We start from the raw sequence: 20,661 nt of genomic DNA, 5'->3' as shown, positions 1-20,661 counted from the left end.
AGGAAGGGCCTGCAGCACCCAATGGAGGACTGTACAGAAGTTTGAGTTCTCCTAGAGAAAGAAACCAAGCTCTGTTCCTGTACCACAGTTGACGTCCCCAAATAAGAACATTTGCATAAACCCCACCGCTTCTGTTGTCTGGGTCTGGGGTGTACTGAACTGTTGGATGGTATGTCAGGTAATTGTGGGTGAATTAAAGATAATGTATATTGTAAAATAGAATCTAAAATGAGAAATGATAAGAATATTCAAATATGGAGTTTAATTTTTATTTTTCACCCCACGTGGACGCCCAGAAAAGTGACATCTGTACAATATTACACCGCCTCTTCCACCTAAAGGCTTTGTGTACTCCATTCAGCTCGGCTTCATGGCTATATGTACAGGCAGTGGGGCCCCAGAGCAAATACAGCCCCTTTAAGTTTCAGTCACTGCAGCATCTGAGTAGTGTGCAGCCTATTTCTTCTTTGCCCTCTTGCCTTCACCCTTCTTGGGCGTTCCTTTACCACGCAGTCGCCTCAAGCGCTTCATTTCTTCTTTAAAGTCCTCGTGTTCATCCCTGAAAATGGTATCAAGTTATATTACCACTCAGCTAAAAATAAAATAAAATGGGGGCAATGCCATGGTTTGCTATGGATTGCCATATAGCTACAGTTCCTATGAAGGGGTTAGCCACTTTCTAAAAAACTACTTTCTAAAACTCCATGACCTTGTGGACATTAGCATAGGAAACCTCAAGCCTCCTCACTTCTTACCAGAGCTCCCCGGTTCAGTGTCCAGTGGACAGTGACGCCTGTAGCCTCCATGGCCATCAAGATGGGTGATCACGATTTAACCATTTGGTTCCTTGCTCTGGATGCAACCACTTCTGCGATTGTGCTGAAAGCATTCAGTGCATGCACAGATATATGCACTGTAATATCCTGTATCTGCGCATGCGCTGAAAGCACAACAGAGGGCGCATCCCCCAGCCTCCAGAATCCATAGACAGAGGGGGTGCTCAGGTAAGAAATGAGGGGAGCTTGGGGTTTCCTATGTTAGTGCCAACAAGGTTAAGGGCTTTTAGAGATTCTTTTAGTAAGTGGCTAACCACTTTAATCTGGATGAATAACAGAGTATGGGATATTTTGGATTATATCATGAAAAGTAGATGCAATCCTCCTTTGCTGGCTGGATTCATTTTTCCATCACATTATACACTGCTCGTTTCCATGGTTACGACCACCCTGCAATCCATCAGTGGTGGTCGTGCTTGCACAATATAGAAAAAAGGGCTTGCCTTTCTGGCAGTCAGGACCATGGGAGCGCACATAGGCTAGTGCTTTTTCCTATAGTCTACAAGCACGACCACCACTGGTGGATTGCAGGGTGGTCTGTAACCATGGAAACTAGCAGTGTATAATGTGATGGGAAAATGAATCCAGCCAGCAAAGGAGGCAATATGGATAATAACAATATATTAGTAAGCAGCTTGTATTAACCTTATCTACATGATAAATGCCATTTGCTGAAGTGAGACACGCCTTTAAGGAAGACTGTCTAAAACAAAATGCCAGCTATTGTGCTCACCTCATCAGTTGTGTAGCAGTGTTAAAGGGGTTTTTCTAGGATTTGATCCCTTTGGTCTCCTAGCGTGTGGCACCTAATGAAGGAATTATACTACCAGCTCTCGCCGCTCCAGTCTGACGCCCTGGCTTCATTCGGCGACCTTCCTGTCCCAGGCTTGGATACAGGTGAAGGTCATGTGCGTCACTGCAGCCAATGACTAGCCTCAGTGGTGACATGTGAGACAGCAGTGATGTGCCACTTGGGGACACACCACCACTGTGGCCAGTGATTGACTGTGGAGGTGCACGTGACCCCATCCATAGCCTAGCTGGAATTAAACCAGCCAGGGGCCGGAAGATTGTCAAAAAGAGCTAGGGTTTCGGACCAGCAGGTGAATATGATTCTTTCACTAGGTAAGACACTCTGGGGGTCCTAATTTAAAAGTAACCACATCCTGGAAAACCCCTTTAAGAGGTCATTTGATATGCTCAATTAGGGCATATGGATGTCAGAGGGAGGGCTCCTGCCTCTGGTCCCAATACAGAATATGTATTCATAATTCATTCATAATATTGGTGTCTCATTTGGGTCTCCTCAGGCTCCAGGGACAACTGCTAACTGCAACCCCTATGGCTAAGACATTACTTGAAGCTCACAAAGAATTTACCTGTAAAGCCCAAGAAATCTCAGATTGCGCATGAGTGGCGCGTAGACATCGTGCGCAGGGTACCAGTCGTAGACCTCCTTCCTTTTTGCCAGGGGTTGTTCACTGAAGAGTTTCACTACCTTCATTGAGTGAGTATTTGTAGGCCTGACTACTTCTCCGAAGATCCTGGCGCTAAGACGAGACATTCGGATGGCGTAACTTGACAGGGAAGACATGGCGAAGCAGCCGTGTCTGCAGAAGAGAGAACAAGGGACTGCATTATTGAGGAACAACACATAAGACAGTCTCTCACCGGATATTCTAACCTAAGGGCAATTCTTCAAAACTAACGATATCTAGTAAGTAGAGTGAGAAGAGAATGGGGTGTGACGTCACAAGACAGCTTAGGCAAGCCTGACAGTCTTGTTGCTAGGGAGACACTGCCTAACAACCACTGACAGATTGTCTCGCAGCAAACTCCTTGCAACCAAGCTGAGATTATTCAGGTCTTATGATAGGCCAGCAATGTTTAGCCATCGGTAAGCACAGTGAAGTGATATTGTGTCCCCGGGCACAGCAGTATCTGGGTAGGAGGTTCTGCAGCTCACCCCATTCACCTGCATGAGAAAGCTGCAGTACATGAATGGCAACAATTACCAGAAATGGCAACAATTTAATAAACAGGATCACAAAAGGGGTAGGGTTTATGCAAAGTGGGTGTTCCCAGGCAGTTTGGAGAGGGCAAGGCTTAAATTTCCCAATTTTAGCAAGTTTGCAGTGACTTGACTGATGAGCTGCTGTGTCTGTGTTGAGACCGGACCCCCACCAACCAAACACTGATGACCTATTCTAAAAAAATAGGCCAACAATGTTAAAGTCCCGAGAATCCCTTTAACTACTGCTATGGTTGGATCATTGGGGGTTCTGGCTGTTGGTGCAACAATATGCCACACATTCTAACGGTGGGAAAACCCCTTAAAATTGGGGATCTATGTAAAGGCACCACAGCCTGGCCATAAACAAGATACCAGTCAGCCAAACACCTATCTCACCAGGCGACCCCCATACACTAGTCATGGCCAAGATGCATGTGTTCTGAATGGGAAGTAGGGAGAGGGCATCTTTTATTATTTCATTTTACTCATTTTGGGTTAAAAATCCTATTTGCAGTTGGCCTTTACAAAAAAATGTCAGCAGTTTTTGTTCTGCAGCCTTCTCTTTCAGTGAATCTGCGGACTACAGCTTTCTGTTTTACACTGAATCCATGAGGGAGCTGCTCTGATGGCTGGATGTGCAGCCCTTATCCCTGAACTCCTGACAGATCATTATAGCTGAATTCTTATAAAACTTATAAATATATGGCTTAACAGAGTGTTTATGAGCTGTCAGAAGTTCAGAGTTAAGGGCTACACAACCAGCCACCAGAGCAGCTCCCTCACGGATTTTGTCTAAGGCTTCGTTCACATCACCACTCAGCCTTTCCGTTCTCCTGCTCTGTTTAGGAGCAGAACGGAAAGGACGGATTCGGCACATAACTGAGCCAAACGGAGCCTAAGGACCCCATAGAGGACTATAATGGTGTCCGTTTTGTTTCCACTCAGAAAATGATTTTGGAGCGGAGACAAAAGTTGTGCATGCAGGACTTTTGTCTCCTCTTCAAAATCACCTTCTGAGCGGAAACATAACGGACTCCATTATAGTCTATGGGGTCCTTGGGCTCCGTTCGGCTCCGTTAAGTGCTGAATCCGTCCTTTCCGTTCTCTTGCTCCTAAACGGAAAGGCTGAGCGGTGATGTGAACGAAGCCTAAAACAGAAGGCAGTAGTCTGCAGACTCACTAAAAGTGAAGGCTGTAGAACAAAAATTGCTGAAAATTTTTAGCAAAGACCAACTGAAAATATGATTTTTAACCCAAAATTAGTAAAATGCAATGAAAAAAAAAAATGCCCAGAAGGAGTCCACAGCCTTGGTGGCTTATTTGCCCCCCTGGGAATGAAAGGGTCAGAAATGTTTAACTCCCACAGCCGGTTTCTTATCTCCCCTGCCATCTGCCAACTGGGGAGAATCGGGAGGCCCCCATACACTTTAGATGGTTGGCCGGTCCTCCTGAAAATGGAGGCTTCAACTGATTTACATCTAATACCATATGACCAAAGTCTTTGAAACCTGCAGAAAAGGAGCATTTATCCCTAAATGTTACCAGTAAACACAAGTCCTTGACAGCTGAGGGACTCATTCTGGAAACTCGTGAGGGTCCCAGAGGTAGGACTCGCATCAATCGGACAACTCTACATAATGGTAAGTTTGGTTTAGTATACATGACCCATTCCCAGCATCCTCTGGGAAGTTGTAATGACGGCCATATTGGTTGGCACCCCTCTTCCTTTTGAGATACAACTGAGAAACATCTGTCTAGAATGTGTTATTTGAAAATGCAGGGGCTACATTACAGGGGGTCCATATTAATAGAGCTTCCTCTACCGTTGGGAGGCTTCCAGGTGCCCTATGTAGAGGAAAAGCCATCTTAGCGTGCAGATTCCCTCCATGCAGACCTACACGGCCTTGGTGGAGGTTAAGGCTCAGGCTCTTGATTTCAATGTGGATTTCAAGCTCGTGAACTATAAGATGAGTCATTTACAAGAACGCTGACAATTATAACCTGTCAGATAGTCACTAATCCTTCAAAAGTCACTTGAGAAGTACAGCCATGACTGAGGAGTGAGGTGGACCAGGTGGAGCCCAGGATGGGATTAACAGACATTCCCGCCATGTCAAAAAGAAGCCAAATTGCCGTTTATTATATTATGAGGTCTTTAAAGACCAAGTCACAGACTATTAGTCACAAGGGCAATGCAGTAGACCATGAATGGTCAGCCATGATGGTCTGTACATGCTGAATACAGCCTCACAACGTGGCACAGCTAATCACAATGCCCTAATGAGGGAGTAATCCAGATTTCTACACATTCTGCAAGTCATATAGATCTACAATGTGACACTCACTTACTGCCTGTGCCAGTGTTTACTGCAGTACTGGAATTATAGTCATCAACCATGAAGTTTAGGTGCATAGTAATAAATTATATTCAGATGGGAGAGTGAATAAATCTGTTCTGCAACACATAAAATTGTGGACAGAAACATGATGCCATGAGATGCCAACCTGTCGCGCTACAAGGAAGCACACCGCCCATCTAGAATAAACTGAGGGCCCCTACACCTAGAGGAGACCGTGCTGGATCTCCTTGAGCATGTGGAAACCGACATGGTCACCTCTTATATCACTGAAGTATTGGCAGTGTGCATTGCTGAGATGCCACCAGCACTACTGCCCCACAAGCTGTCAGGGCATGTTGGGAGCTGTAGTTTTATCAGCGACCTGCCCAGAAATGTTATAATGGTGGCACTTATTTTTTTTACTGAGGAGTGTAAAAGGCAGTCAATGCACTGGTGGGTGACATGCCATCCACAGAGGCGCTGTATAATGTAGTCATGTGACTAATTGGACCACTTACTTTAGACCTTTAAGGGAACCTGTCATCAACTTTATGGTAACCTCACTGAGGGCAGCATAAATTAGTGACAGAAATGCTGACTTCAGCGGTGTGTCACTCATGAGCTAAAGGTAAGTGGTTGCTGAGAACCAGCATCATAATCATTGCAGCCCAGGCCTTGTAAAGAGTCAAATCTACCTGAGAAGAGTCCTGGTTATTCATAATCTCCTGCTCTCCTCGCCCATCTGCTGATGGTTGGCAGTTCTCTCCTAGACAGAAAGGGAGAAAACTAGGTAGAAGACTGTCAGTCATTAGCAGGTGGGCAGGAGAGCAGGGATTCCTGAATAACCAGGACTCTTCTCCAGGCCCGGGCTGCAATGATTGTGATGTTGGTTCTCGGCAACCACTGACTTTTAACTTATAAATGACAGACCTCTGAAATCAACTCACCGGTCTCTTCTTTATGCTGCTGTTAGTATGAGCAGCAGAAAGTTGATGACAGGTTCCCTTTAAAGGGGTTACTACAAGGCACTTACTAATGTATTGTGATTGTCCATATTGCCTCCTTTGCTGGCTTCATTAATTTTTCCATCACATTATACACTGCTCGTTTCCATGGTTATGACCAACCTGCAATCCAGCAACGGTGGTCGTGCTTGCACAATATAGGAAAAAGCAATAGCCTATATGCATTCCTAAGGTCCCGGTCACCAGAGAGACCAGCACTTTTTTCTATATTATACAAGCACGTCCACCACTGATGAATTACAGGGTGGCCGTAACCATGGAAACGAGCAGTGTATAATGTGATGGAAAAATGAATCCAATCAGCAAAGGAGGCAATATGGATAATAACAATATATTAGTAAGTGGCTTGTATTAACTTCCTCTACATGATAAATGCTATTTGCTGTAGCGATGCTCATATTACATATGTCATGTTCATTTACGGTGTATGCTGGGAAAGGTGCTATTGTGCCTCCTAAATGTGTCCATGGGGTCAGGCATGATGGATGTGTCTAGCAGCCGCTTATTCGCCTCTGCCTGTTGAGAACGCATGTGTATGAGGTAGCCGAGAAAAGAGCCATGGGCCACAGTCATGCCCAGCATGCATGTGTATGTGGTGACCGGGAAGGGCCCAGCATGCATGTGTATGTGGTGGCCAGGAAGGGCCCAGCACGCATGTGTATGTGGTGACCGGAAAGGGCCCAGCACGCTTGTGTATGTGGTGACCGGAAAGAGCCCAGCATGCATGTGTATGTGGTGGCCAGGAAGGGCCCAGCACGCATGTGTATGTGGTGGCCGGAAAGGGCCCAGCATGCATGTGTATGTGGTGACCGGAAAGGGCCCAGCACGCATGTGTATGTGGTGACCGGAAAGGGCCCAGCATGCATGTGTATGTGGTGACCGGAAAGGGCCCAGCACGCATGTGTATGTGGTGACCGGAAAGGGCCCAGCACGCATGTGTATGTGGTGACCGGGAAGGGCCCAGCACGCATGTGTATGTGGTGACCGGAAAGGGCCCAGCATGCATGTGTATGTGGTGACCGGAAAGGGCCCAGCACGCATGTGTATGTGGTGACCGGAAAGGGCCCAGCACGCATGTGTATGTGGTGACCGGGAAGGGCCCAGCACGCATGTGTATGTGGTGACCGGAAAGGGCCCAGCACGCATGTGTATGTGGTGACCGGGAAGGGCCCAGCACGCATGTGTATGTGGTGGCCGGAAAGAATAGCCACTGGCCACAGTGAAGCCCAGCATGCATGTGTATGTGGTGACCAGAAAGGGCCCAGCATGCATGTGTATGTGGTGGCTGGGAAGGGCCCAGCACGCATGTGGATGTGGTGCCCGGAAAGGGCCCAGCACGCATGTGGATGTGGTGGCCGGAAAGGGCCCAGCACGCATGTGGATGTGGTGGCCGGAAAGGGCCCAGCACGCATGTGTATGTGGTGGCCGGGAAGAACAGCCACTGGCCACAGTCAGGCCCAGCATGCATGGGTATGTGGTGGGGAGAGCAGAACAGCCACTGGCCACGTAAGAATTGTATGGCCACCTTCAGGGTATGATACAGCGGACCATGCAGACAGGACCCCACTCACCCGCGACGATCAGGATGCGACCGCTGCAATATTAGAACACAGCCTTAGGCCTCTTTCACACATCAGTAAATCATAGGAGTGGTCTCCATGGACAGCACACATATCCATTGACTTTAATGTGCGCATTCACACTTCAGAGGTTTTCCACAGACCTTGGTGACACAATGGATCCTTGACACACATTATATTCTACTGGTCCGTGAAAACCATGGGCACAACACGGATGCCATCCATGTTTGGTCAGTGGTTTTCATGGCTCATTTGCAGGAGGTGCTCTGGAAACTAGTTTTCAGCCTAGCAGTGTTTGTGGTTAAGGACTCATGCACACGACCATTGTTTTGGTTCGCATCCAAGCTGCAGTTTTTGCGGCTTGGATGCCGACCAATTCACTTCAATGGGGCCGCATCTGTTGTTCTGTTCCGTGGTCTGCAAAAAAATATAACCTGTCCTATTCTTGTCGGCGCTTTGCGGACAAGAATAGGCAGTTATATCAATGGCTGTCCGTGCCGTTCCACAATTTGCGGAACGCACATGGACTCCATCCGTGTTTTGCGGACCGCAAAACACACAACGGTCGTGTGCATGAGGCCTAATGGCTGACAAAAAACGGACACAGATTCACCATGGATGAACCAGTGACCATCTTGTCACGAGTGTCACCACAGACACGGAGGTGTGAATAGGGCCTTAGCACTACTATGGCAGCTCCCCAATGTTCTCATAGGGAATACAGACATGAAAGGACATTATACAGAAAAGCCCACACTATGTACGTCCACCACACAACGCGCCACCATTTAGGTGCCGAACGCCAGGCTACTGGCCAATCAGCATCACCGTGAGGGTTTTCCAGAATGCTGATTGGTTGCAATCTTGACATAGGTTCCATATCGGCAGCCTATATGGCTCAGGGGTAAGGTAGCGGGTGCCCTCTAGTTTAACCCCTAGAAGTCCATATGTAAGCACACCTGACGGATGCAATCCTTTCAGCTTTATATCAGTGGAGAGGACGGAGGAACCATTGTGTCTGTACTAGGAGTGCCCGGCACACGTCAGATCGCCCCAGACCGGCTCTGCAAGTAGTAACACGGCATGATCTCTATATGAGCTTCTAACAGTCTATTAACGACCATGACACCTCTCATAAACTGCTCAGTCCGCCCTCACTACCTAATGCCCTGCAATTATAAGCCCGTCACACTCACCACTGCTGCATGCCTTACACCAGCAAGCTACGGGTTAATCATCTGCCCTAAAACCACTTCTTACCCGGGTGACCTCTCCACAGCCTCACATGTAGCCTGCCCTGGAAGTGCTTTCCTGACCGGATTTTCAGCAGTGCGCATGCGCAGGTCTGTCACTCGGCGGCGGCGGCCGGGGTTGCTGGGCAACGGCTTTGCCTTACGAAGCTGCTTCATATCCGAAGTGACGTCAGACAGGGCAATCTCTTTCCATACCATGTGTGACGCGTATGTACAGGTAGAGATCATAGATAGATAGATATGAGATAGATAGATAGATAGATAGATAGATAGATATGAGATAGATAGATAGATAGATAGATAGATAGATATGAGAGAGAGAGAGAGAGAGAGAGAGATAGATAGATAGATATAGATATGAGATAGATAGATAGATAGATATGAGATAGACGATATATAGATATGAGATAGATAGATAGATATGAGATAGACGATATATAGATATATCTATAGATAGATATTAGATGATATATAGATGGAATAGATAGATATTAGATAGATTAGATAGATGGTGTTGTAGCAGACCTAGGGTCAGTTACGTGAGGATTGAGCCACATGTTCAAGGTGAATGACCTCGATGGAGGAATATGACAAAAGTCAGCACACAGGTTAAAATTCTGCCAGGATCCCAAATTGGGAGTATCCTGGGCCCTTTATTTATACCCATTCCAAGGGTGTAACCCTTCAGGACCCTGCCATTTTTCACCTTTAGGACCCTCCCATTTTTCACCTTAAGGACCAGGCCATTTTTTACAAATCTGACCAGTGTCACTTTATGTGGTGATAACTTTAAAACGCTTTGACTTATCCAGGCCATTCATAGATTGTTTTCTCGTCACATATTGTACTTCATGACACTGGCAAAATTAAATCAAAAAGATACATTTTTATTTATAAAAAATGCCAAATTTACAAAAAATTTGGAAAAATTTGCAAATTTAAATTTCTCTACTTTTATAATAGATAGTAATACCTCCAAAAATAGTTATTACTTTACATTCCCCATATGTCTACTTCATGTTTGGATCATTTTGGGAATGACATTTTATTTTTTGGGGAGGTTTAGAAGGCTTAGAAGTTTAGAAGCAAATCTTGAAATTTTTAATTTTTTTTCCAAAACCCACTTTTTAAAGGGAACCTGTCACCTGGATTTTGTGTATAGAGCTGAGGCCATGGGCTGCTAGATGGCCGCTAGCACATCCGCAATACCCAGTCCCCATAGCTCTGTGTGCTTTTATTGTGATAAAAAACCGATTTGATACATATGCAAATTAACCTGAGATGCGTCAGAGCTTGAAAATATGACTCTTCTCTGGTCACACAAGTAAGATATGACTCTTTTATGTTAATTTGCATAAAAGGCGGGAAGTACACAAATGCATAATACTTATTGAATTCGTCTGCAAATGAAATTAAAAGTGTAATTTATATGTTTAGTGTAACACAATGAACATTTAGAAACGCTCAGTGAGGGTAGCATAGTAGAGGTGACAGGTTCCCTTTAAGGACCAGTTTAGGTCTGAAGTCACTTTGTGAGGCTTACATAATAGAAACCACCCAAAAATGACCCCATTTTAGAAACTAAATCCCTCAAGGTATTCAAAACTGATTTTACAAACGTTGTTAACCCTTTAGGCGTTCCACAAGAACTAATCGAAAATAGAGATGACATTTCAGAATTTCCCTTTTTTGGCAGATTTTCCATTCAAATACATTTTTTCCAGTTACAAAGCAAGGGTTAACAGCCAAACAAAACTCAATATTTATGGCTCTGATTCTGTAGTTTACTGAAACACCCCATATGTGGTCGTAAACTGCTGTACGGGCACACGACATTGCGCAGAAAGAAAGGAACGCCATACGGTTTTTGGAAGGCAGATTTTGCTGAACTGGATTTTTGACACCATGTCACATTTGAAGCCCCCCTGATGCACCCCTAGAGTAGAAACTCCAAAAAAGTGACCCCATTTTGGAAACTACACTTTTTGTGAGGCAAGGTGACAAGAAATAGCTGTTTTGGCACCGTTTTTATTTTTTATTTACAACATTCATCTGACAGGTTAGATCATGTGGTATTTTTTATAGAGCAGGTTGTTACAGACGCGACAATACCAAATATGACTCATTTTTTTGGTTGTTTGTTTCAGTTTTACATAACAAAGCATTTTTGAAAAAAAAAAAATTTTTTTATGTCTCCACATTCTGAAAGCCCTAGGAAAAAGACGCTGGGATTTTAAATGCGATTTTAAGTGCATGTTTGTAAGTATGTACTAATAAACTTTTTAAATGAGTTATCGGAGCTTCACTATGGTGGGAGCAACTTATATCCACAGAAAATTTTGAACCAAAGAAGTTGGGAATCCCAGTAGACTCACCAGGTGTATGCTGTCATTAAATCCGTGGTTGAACCCTGTTTAACAGCGTGTGAGCGTGCATCTTCCCTGCGGAGAACCAACCAGTTTACAGAGGATATCTGTGATACGCTTGATATCGGTGGAGTGCCGTGTAAGTACAATCTGTGCACCACAGGGCAATTGAAACCTACGGATCTACCCTATTGTTTTTCTTTGTAAGTTGCAGGATAGCCATCAGTAGGAGATCTGCAGACCTTGGTTACTTTTTGAAGAGAGGAAGAAAAAAGAATCTGTTTTATACCGAATATTTATGATACGCGCGGTCCGAACCTTTATGTACATTCCTTAACAGTGTAATCTACCCCACAACACTTCTCGGACCTGCAGCAGTTTTTTTTGCGGACTGGTGATTTAGTATATATATTTATATATCCTTTTATTATAGAGTGAATAAGACTTTTTGATCACTTGCTATTACACTTTTTGTGATGTAAGGTGACCAAAAAATTGCTTTTTTTACACCGTTTTTATTTTTAATTTTTTACGGTATTTACCTGAGGGGTTAGGTCATGTGATATTTTTATAGAGCAGGTTATTACGGATGCGGCGATACCTAATATGTCAACTTTTTTAATTTATGTAAGTTTTACACAATGATTACATTTTTGAAACAAAAAAAATCATGTTTTAGTGTCTCCATAGTCTGAGAGCCATAGTTTTTTCAGTTTTTGGTCGATTGTCTTAGTTAGGGTAGGATTTTTGCGGGAAGAGGTGATGGTTAGATTGGCACTATTTTGGGGTGCGTATGACTTTTTGATCGTATGCTATTACACTTTTTGTGAGGTAAGGTGACAAAAAATAGCTTTTTCTACACTGTTTTTATTTTTTATTTTTTACGGTATTCACTTGAGGGGTTAGGTCATGTGATATTTTTATAGAGCATGTTGTTACGGACGCAAAAATACCTAATATGTCTACTTTTTTTATTTATGTAAGTTTTACACAATAATATAATTTTCGAAACAAAAAATAAATCATGTTTTAGTGTCTCCATATTCTGAGAGCCATTATTTTTTCAGTTTTTAGGCGATTCTCTTAGGTAGGGTATGATTTTTGCGGGATGAGATGACGGCTTGATTGGCACTATTTTGGGGTGCATATGAGTTTTTGATCGCTTGCTTTTACACTTTTTGTGATGTAAGGTGAATAAAAAAATGGCTTTTTTGACACCTTTTTTTTTTTTTTTTACGGTGGTCACCCGAGGGGTTAGGTCATGTCGTATTTTTATAGAGCTGGGTGTTACGGACGTGGCAATACCTAATATGTATACTTTTTTTTACTTAAGTTTTTCGAAATAGCAGCATTTTTTAAACAAAAAAAACAATGTTTTAGTGTCTCCATATTCTGAGCCATAGTTTTTTTTATTTTTTGGGTGATTGTCTTAGGTAGGGACTCATTTTTTGCAGGATGAGGTGACGGTTAGATTGGTACTATTTCGGTGTGCAAACGCCTTTTTGATCGCTTGCTGTTGTACTTTTTGTGATGTAAGGTGACAAAAAAATGGTTTATTTAGCACAGTTTTTATTTTTTATTTTTTACGGTGCTCATCTGAGGGGTTAGGTCATGTGTTAGTTTTATAGAGCCGGTCGATACGGACGCGGCGATACCTAATATGTGTACTTTTCTTTTTTCATTTATTTTTAACATTTTTTTTTCCCTTTATTTTGGCAAAATTATATTTTACATTTTTTTTACTTGGAACTTTTCATTTTCTTTTGGGAAAATGTTTTTTTTTTTTTTTCTTTATCAATACTTTTTATTAGTTTTAAGAGAAAAGACATACATTCTTATGCATAAAGAGAGACAAACGGCTACACAGTCAGCGCTTTACATAGCCACATTGGCAGCACCAACTTAGCCGAAATCAATACAGCAGTAAAATACGCAGCAAACAAAAATGGACTAAAATGTTATTTTTTTAAACTTTTTTTAAACTTTATTTGATGGACCATGTGATGAGCGCAGTGACGTCACCAAAGGTCCTTTTTCTCCCAGGTCCTCAAAGGAGAAGAAAGAAGAGAAGCCGGTGAGTTTAATGATTTTTAAAAAAAATTTAACCTCTCCATCCCTAATTTACTTAGCATTCTGCATTAAGAATGCTATTATTTTCCCTTATAACCATGTTATAAGGGAAAATAATAAAATCTACACAACACCGATCCCAAACCCGAACTTCTGTGAAGAAGTCCTGGTTCGGGTCTGGGTACCTTTCTTTACTTTGTTGTGGTGTCCTGGCAAAGAGCTTCCCTATCTTTAACATTGGAAGGAAAGGTCTCCTCAGTCACTGCAGAGCACCTACTCTATGATGCTTGTCACAAGTGCCACCATCATGGAAACAAGGATGCTCCTCTGGAAGGGGTGATACCAGGAGCATGAAGACCCCCATAATACTGGAAATATTCCCTTTAGATAAAGAGGAGGGGGGCTATGTGGCAGGTGCAGCACTATGAAGTGCCTTTTGCGCTGTGGCATTAGAAGAATTTTGATATCTCTGACTTTTAGTCTAACCAGACTGTCTATTACTCTGTAATTCCTCTAGCACCGTTCTATAGATACAGTAGGTTTAAAGAGCACACCAAATGCTTGAAATAACTTCTTTATTAACTTCAACTTTTCTTCATATAACACTGCCGCCTCCGCAGCAGATAGTCCATGTACAAGATATCACAAAATGGCGTTATGATTAAGATGGTGGTTCAACTGTTCAATCTTGTCATTCAACGTAAAATGGTGGATATATTTCTCTCTTCAGTATCTGTACTCTCACGTTAAGTTATTTAAGCACTTTATGATCTCTTTGAGAGGTATATCTGAGGTCTAACTAATAGTTCTGCTTGCTCAACTTGGTTTGCAGTATGCAATGGCTTATGATCTGGTATGAGCAGTTCGCAGTTTGTATGCAATCTGTATGGAATCTGGTTTGTATGCTTGCAATTTGGTGGAACTGTAGGTAAAAACAAATATAACTGGTTCAGTATGCAGTTCTAATCACAATACTAACAATATGAACATTATATAACTGTTCTAAATATCTATTTTGGCCTCTTCTTCCCATAAAACTGGACTCTGACTGGAACTGTGTGTTTGTTCAGCTCCTCTCTCTGGTGAGTAATGATTCCAGCAGCTCCTGCTAGGGGAATTCCCAGACTGTCTGTGTGTGAGGCTGACTGTGATTGGTGAAAACTCTTGCTGTGTGAGAAGCTGGCTGTGATTGGTCTAGACTTCTGCCCAGCAACAACAGATTAACACTATGCTTTCTGTTTCTGCTGTGTCACTGAGCTTACCTTACATTACAAAATGAATCTTAACCACCTCCGGACCGCCTAACGCAGGATCGCGTTCCGGAGGTGGCAGCCCTGCGCAGAGTCACGCATATAAGGCGCGCGCGCTCACAGGAACTGAAGGTAAGAGAGTTGATCTCCAGCCTGCCAGCGGCGATCGTTCGCTGGCAGGCTGGAGATGTGTTTTTTTTAACCCCTAACAGGTATATTAGACGCTGTTTTGATAACAGCGTCTAATATACCTGCTACCTGGTCCTGTGGTGGTCCCCTTTGTTTGGATCGACCACCAGAGGACACAGGTAGCTCAGTAAAGTAGCACCAAGCACCACTACACTACACTACACCCCCCCCGTCACTTATTAACCCCTTATTAGCCCCTGATCACCCCATATAGACTCCCTGATCACCCCCCTGTCATTGATTACCCCCTGTCATTGATTACCCCCCTGTCATTGATCAACCCCCTGTAAAGCTCCATTCAGACGTCCGCATGATTTTTACGGATCCACTGATAGATGGATCGGATCCGCAAAACGCATCCGGACGTCTGAATGAAGCCTTACACGGGCGTGATCAATGACTGTGGTGATCACCCCATATAGACTCCCTGATCACCCCCCTGTCATTGATCAGCCCCCCTGTCATTGATTACCCCCCTGTAAAGCTCCATTCAGACGTCCGCATGATTTTTACGGATCCACTGATAGATGGATCGGATCCGCAAAACGCATCCGGACGTCTGAATGAAGCCTTACAGGGGCATGATCAATGACTGTGGTGATCACCCCATATAGACTCCCTGATCACCCCCCTGTCATTGATTACACCCCTGTAAAGCTCCATTCAGATGTCCGCATGATTTTTACGGATGCACTGATAGATGGATCGGATCCGCAAAACGCATCCGGACGTCTGAATGAAGCCTTACAGGGGCATGATCAATGACTGTGGTTATCACCCCATATAGACTCCCTGATCACCCCCCTGTCATTGATTACCCCCCTGTCATTGATTACCCCCCTGTAAAGCTCCATTCAGACGTCCGCATGATTTTTACGGATCCACTGATGGATGGATCGGATCCGCAAAACGCATCCGGACGTCTGAATGAAGCCTTACAGGGGCATGATCAATGACTGTGGTGATCACCCCATATAGACTCCCTGATCACCCCCCTGTCATTGATTACCCCCCTGTAAAGCTCCATTCAGATGTCCGCATGATTTTTACGGATGCACTGATAGATGGATCGGATCCGCAAAACGCATCCGGACGTCTGAATGAAGCCTTACAGGGGCATGATCAATGACTGTGGTTATCACCCCATATAGACTCCCTGATCACCCCCCTGTCATTGATTACCCCCCTGTAAAGCTCCATTCAGATGTCCGCATGATTTTTACGGATGCACTGATAGATGGATCGGATCCGCAAAACGCATCCGGACGTCTGAATGAAGCCTTACAGGGGCATGATCAATGACTGTGGTTATTACCCCATATAGACTCCCTGATTACCCCCCTGTCATTGATTACCCCCCTGTAAAGCTCCATTCAGATGTCCGCATGATTTTTACGGATGCACTGAAAGATGGATCGGATCCGCAAAACGCATCCGGACGTCTGAATGAAGCCTTACAGGGGCATGATCAATGACTGTGGTTATCACCCCATATAGACTCCCTGATCACCCCCCTGTCATTGATCACCCCCCCTGTCATTGATTACCCCCCTGTAAAGCTCCATTCAGATGTCCGCATGATTTTTACGGATGCACTGATAGATGGATCGGATCCGCAAAACGCATACGGACGTCTGAATGAAGCCTTACACGGGCGTGATCAATGACTGTGGTTATCACCCCATATAGACTCCCTGATCACCCCCCTGTCATTGATCACCCTCTGTAAGGCTCCATTCAGACATTTTTTTGGCCCAAGTTAGCGGAATTTTTTTTTTTTTTTCTTACAAAGTCTCATATTCCACTAACTTGTGTCAAAAAATAAAATCTCACATGAACTCACCATACCCCTCCCGGAATCCAAATGCGTAAAATTTTTTAGACATTTATATTCCAGACTTCTTCTCACGCTTTAGGGCCCCTAGAATGCCAGGGCAGTATAAATACCCCACATGTGACCCCATTTCGGAAAGAAGACACCCCCAGGTATTCCGTGAGGGGCATATTGAGTCCATGAAAGATTGAAATTTTTGTCCCAAGTTAGCGGAACGGGAGACTTTGTGAGAAAAAAATTAAAAATATCAATTTCCGCTAACTTGTGCCAAAAAAAAAAAAGTTCTATGAACTCGCCATGCCCCTCATTGAATACCTTGGGGTGTCTTCTTTCCAAAATGGGGTCACATGTGGGGTATTTATACTGCCCTGGCATTCTAGGGGCCCCAAAGCGTGAGAAGAAGTCTGGTATCCAAATGTCTAAAAATGCCCTCCTAAAAGGAATTTGGGCACCTTTGCGCATCTAGGCTGCAAAAAAGTGTCACACATCTGGTATCGCCGTACTCAGGAGAAGTTGGGGAATGTGTTTTGGGGTGTCATTTTACATATACCCATGCTGGGTGAGATAAATATCTTGGTCAAATGCCAACTTTGTATAAAAAAATGGGAAAAGTTGTCTTTTGCCAAGATATTTCTCTCACCCAGCAAGGGTATATGTAAAATGACACCCCAAAACACATTCCCCAACTTCTCCTGAGTACAGGGATACCAGATGTGTGACACTTTTTTGCAGCCTAGGTGGGCAAAGGGGCCCATATTCCAAAGAGCACCTTTAGGATTTCACAGGTCATTTTTTACAGAATTTGATTTCAAACTCCTTACCACACATTTGGGCCCCTAGAATGCCAGGGCAGTATAACTACCCCACAAGTGACCCCATTTTGGAAAGAAGAGACCCCAAGGTATTCGCTGATGGGCATAGTGAGTTCATGGAAGTTTTTATTTTTTGTCACAAGTTAGTGAAATATGAGACTTTGTATGAAAAAAAAAAAAAAAATCATCATTTTCCACTAACTTGTGACAAAAAATAAAAATTTTTAGGAACTTGCCATTACCCTCACGGAATACCTTGGGGTGTCTTCTTTCCAAAATGGGGTCACTTGATCACCCCCCTGTCATTGATTACCCCCTGTCATTGATTACCCCCCTGTCATTGATCAACCCCCTGTAAAGCTCCATTCAGACGTCCGCATGATTTTTACGGATCCACTGATAGATGGATCGGATCCGCAAAACGCATCCGGACGTCTGAATGAAGCCTTACACGGGCGTGATCAATGACTGTGGTGATCACCCCATATAGACTCCCTGATCACCCCCCTGTCATTGATCAGCCCCCCTGTCATTGATTACCCCCCTGTAAAGCTCCATTCAGACGTCCGCATGATTTTTACGGATCCACTGATAGATGGATCGGATCCGCAAAACGCATCCGGACGTCTGAATGAAGCCTTACAGGGGCATGATCAATGACTGTGGTGATCACCCCATATAGACTCCCTGATCACCCCCCTGTCATTGATTACACCCCTGTAAAGCTCCATTCAGATGTCCGCATGATTTTTACGGATGCACTGATAGATGGATCGGATCCGCAAAACGCATCCGGACGTCTGAATGAAGCCTTACAGGGGCATGATCAATGACTGTGGTTATCACCCCATATAGACTCCCTGATCACCCCCCTGTCATTGATTACCCCCCTGTCATTGATTACCCCCCTGTAAAGCTCCATTCAGACGTCCGCATGATTTTTACGGATCCACTGATGGATGGATCGGATCCGCAAAACGCATCCGGACGTCTGAATGAAGCCTTACAGGGGCATGATCAATGACTGTGGTGATCACCCCATATAGACTCCCTGATCACCCCCCTGTCATTGATTACCCCCCTGTAAAGCTCCATTCAGATGTCCGCATGATTTTTACGGATGCACTGATAGATGGATCGGATCCGCAAAACGCATCCGGACGTCTGAATGAAGCCTTACAGGGGCATGATCAATGACTGTGGTTATCACCCCATATAGACTCCCTGATCACCCCCCTGTCATTGATTACCCCCCTGTAAAGCTCCATTCAGATGTCCGCATGATTTTTACGGATGCACTGATAGATGGATCGGATCCGCAAAACGCATCCGGACGTCTGAATGAAGCCTTACAGGGGCATGATCAATGACTGTGGTTATTACCCCATATAGACTCCCTGATTACCCCCCTGTCATTGATTACCCCCCTGTAAAGCTCCATTCAGATGTCCGCATGATTTTTACGGATGCACTGAAAGATGGATCGGATCCGCAAAACGCATCCGGACGTCTGAATGAAGCCTTACAGGGGCATGATCAATGACTGTGGTTATCACCCCATATAGACTCCCTGATCACCCCCCTGTCATTGATCACCCCCCCTGTCATTGATTACCCCCCTGTAAAGCTCCATTCAGATGTCCGCATGATTTTTACGGATGCACTGATAGATGGATCGGATCCGCAAAACGCATACGGACGTCTGAATGAAGCCTTACACGGGCGTGATCAATGACTGTGGTTATCACCCCATATAGACTCCCTGATCACCCCCCTGTCATTGATCACCCTCTGTAAGGCTCCATTCAGACATTTTTTTGGCCCAAGTTAGCGGAATTTTTTTTTTTTTTTCTTACAAAGTCTCATATTCCACTAACTTGTGTCAAAAAATAAAATCTCACATGAACTCACCATACCCCTCCCGGAATCCAAATGCGTAAAATTTTTTAGACATTTATATTCCAGACTTCTTCTCACGCTTTAGGGCCCCTAGAATGCCAGGGCAGTATAAATACCCCACATGTGACCCCATTTCGGAAAGAAGACACCCCCAGGTATTCCGTGAGGGGCATATTGAGTCCATGAAAGATTGAAATTTTTGTCCCAAGTTAGCGGAACGGGAGACTTTGTGAGAAAAAAATTAAAAATATCAATTTCCGCTAACTTGTGCCAAAAAAAAAAAAGTTCTATGAACTCGCCATGCCCCTCATTGAATACCTTGGGGTGTCTTCTTTCCAAAATGGGGTCACATGTGGGGTATTTATACTGCCCTGGCATTCTAGGGGCCCCAAAGCGTGAGAAGAAGTCTGGTATCCAAATATCTAAAAATGCCCTCCTAAAAGGAATTTGGGCACCTTTGCGCATCTAGGCTGCAAAAAAGTGTCACACATCTGGTATCGCCGTACTCAGGAGAAGTTGGGGAATGTGTTTTGGGGTGTCATTTTACATATACCCATGCTGGGTGAGATAAATATCTTGGTCAAATGCCAACTTTGTATAAAAAAATGGGAAAAGTTGTCTTTTGCCAAGATATTTCTCTCACCCAGCAAGGGTATATGTAAAATGACACCCCAAAACACATTCCCCAACTTCTCCTGAGTACAGGGATACCAGATGTGTGACACTTTTTTGCAGCCTAGGTGGGCAAAGGGGCCCATATTCCAAAGAGCACCTTTAGGATTTCACAGGTCATTTTTTACAGAATTTGATTTCAAACTCCTTACCACACATTTGGGCCCCTAGAATGCCAGGGCAGTATAACTACCCCACAAGTGACCCCATTTTGGAAAGAAGAGACCCCAAGGTATTCGCTGATGGGCATAGTGAGTTCATGGAAGTTTTTATTTTTTGTCACAAGTTAGTGAAATATGAGACTTTGTATGAAAAAAAAAAAAAAAATCATCATTTTCCACTAACTTGTGACAAAAAATAAAATTTTTTAGGAACTTGCCATGCCCCTCACGGAATACCTTGGGGTGTCTTCTTTCCAAAATGGGGTCACTTGTGGGGTAGTTATACTGCCCTGGCATTCTAGGGGCCCAAATGTGTGGTAAGGAGTTTGAAATCAAATTCTGTAAAAAATGACCTGTGAAA

The 20,661-nt window shown here is 44.1% G+C and overlaps 2 protein-coding genes across 5 annotated transcripts in view; both read right to left on the bottom strand.

Annotated features, from left to right (window-relative positions):
* Positions 1-20,661, bottom strand: part of LOC121005778 (E3 ubiquitin/ISG15 ligase TRIM25-like) — a 965,623-nt gene that overhangs the window by 360,863 nt on the left and 584,099 nt on the right. The window lies entirely within an intron of this gene.
* MRPS33 (mitochondrial ribosomal protein S33) lies at positions 237-9,150 on the bottom strand. Of its 3 annotated transcripts, XM_040438656.1 has the most exons (4): positions 9,055-9,134; positions 7,786-7,808; positions 2,216-2,446; positions 237-559 (listed from the first exon to the last, which is right to left on the bottom strand). In XM_040438656.1, exons 3-4 carry the CDS (start codon positions 2,428-2,430, stop codon positions 457-459), a joined length of 318 nt encoding a protein of 105 aa, XP_040294590.1. In that variant the 5' UTR covers positions 2,431-2,446; positions 7,786-7,808; positions 9,055-9,134; the 3' UTR covers positions 237-456. The 3 variants fall into 3 exon arrangements, with proteins under 3 accessions (XP_040294590.1, XP_040294581.1, XP_040294599.1); XM_040438647.1 differs by lacking the exon at positions 7,786-7,808 and having other exon boundaries at positions 9,055-9,150; XM_040438665.1 differs by lacking the exon at positions 7,786-7,808 and having other exon boundaries at positions 8,991-9,087.

The sequence above is a fragment of the Bufo bufo genome, chromosome 1 (genome assembly GCF_905171765.1).
Source record: "Bufo bufo chromosome 1, aBufBuf1.1, whole genome shotgun sequence".
Taxonomy (NCBI): domain Eukaryota; kingdom Metazoa; phylum Chordata; class Amphibia; order Anura; family Bufonidae; genus Bufo; species Bufo bufo.
Note: the sequence above shows the minus strand (reverse complement) of the source record. Positions and strands in the feature narration are given on the sequence as shown.

Excerpts from the sequence above, each read along its gene's own strand:
- MRPS33 (XM_040438647.1), bottom strand. The coding sequence starts at position 9,131 with ATGCGCACTGCTGAAAATCCGGTCAGGAAAGCACTTCCAGGGCAGGCT. Across the intron at positions 2,447-9,054 it reads GCTGTGGAGAGGTCACCCGG|ACACGGCTGCTTCGCCATGT; the intron begins GTAAGAAGTGGT and ends TCTCTTCTGCAG. Across the intron at positions 560-2,215 it reads AGATTTCTTGGGCTTTACAG|GGATGAACACGAGGACTTTA; the intron begins GTAAATTCTTTG and ends TACCATTTTCAG.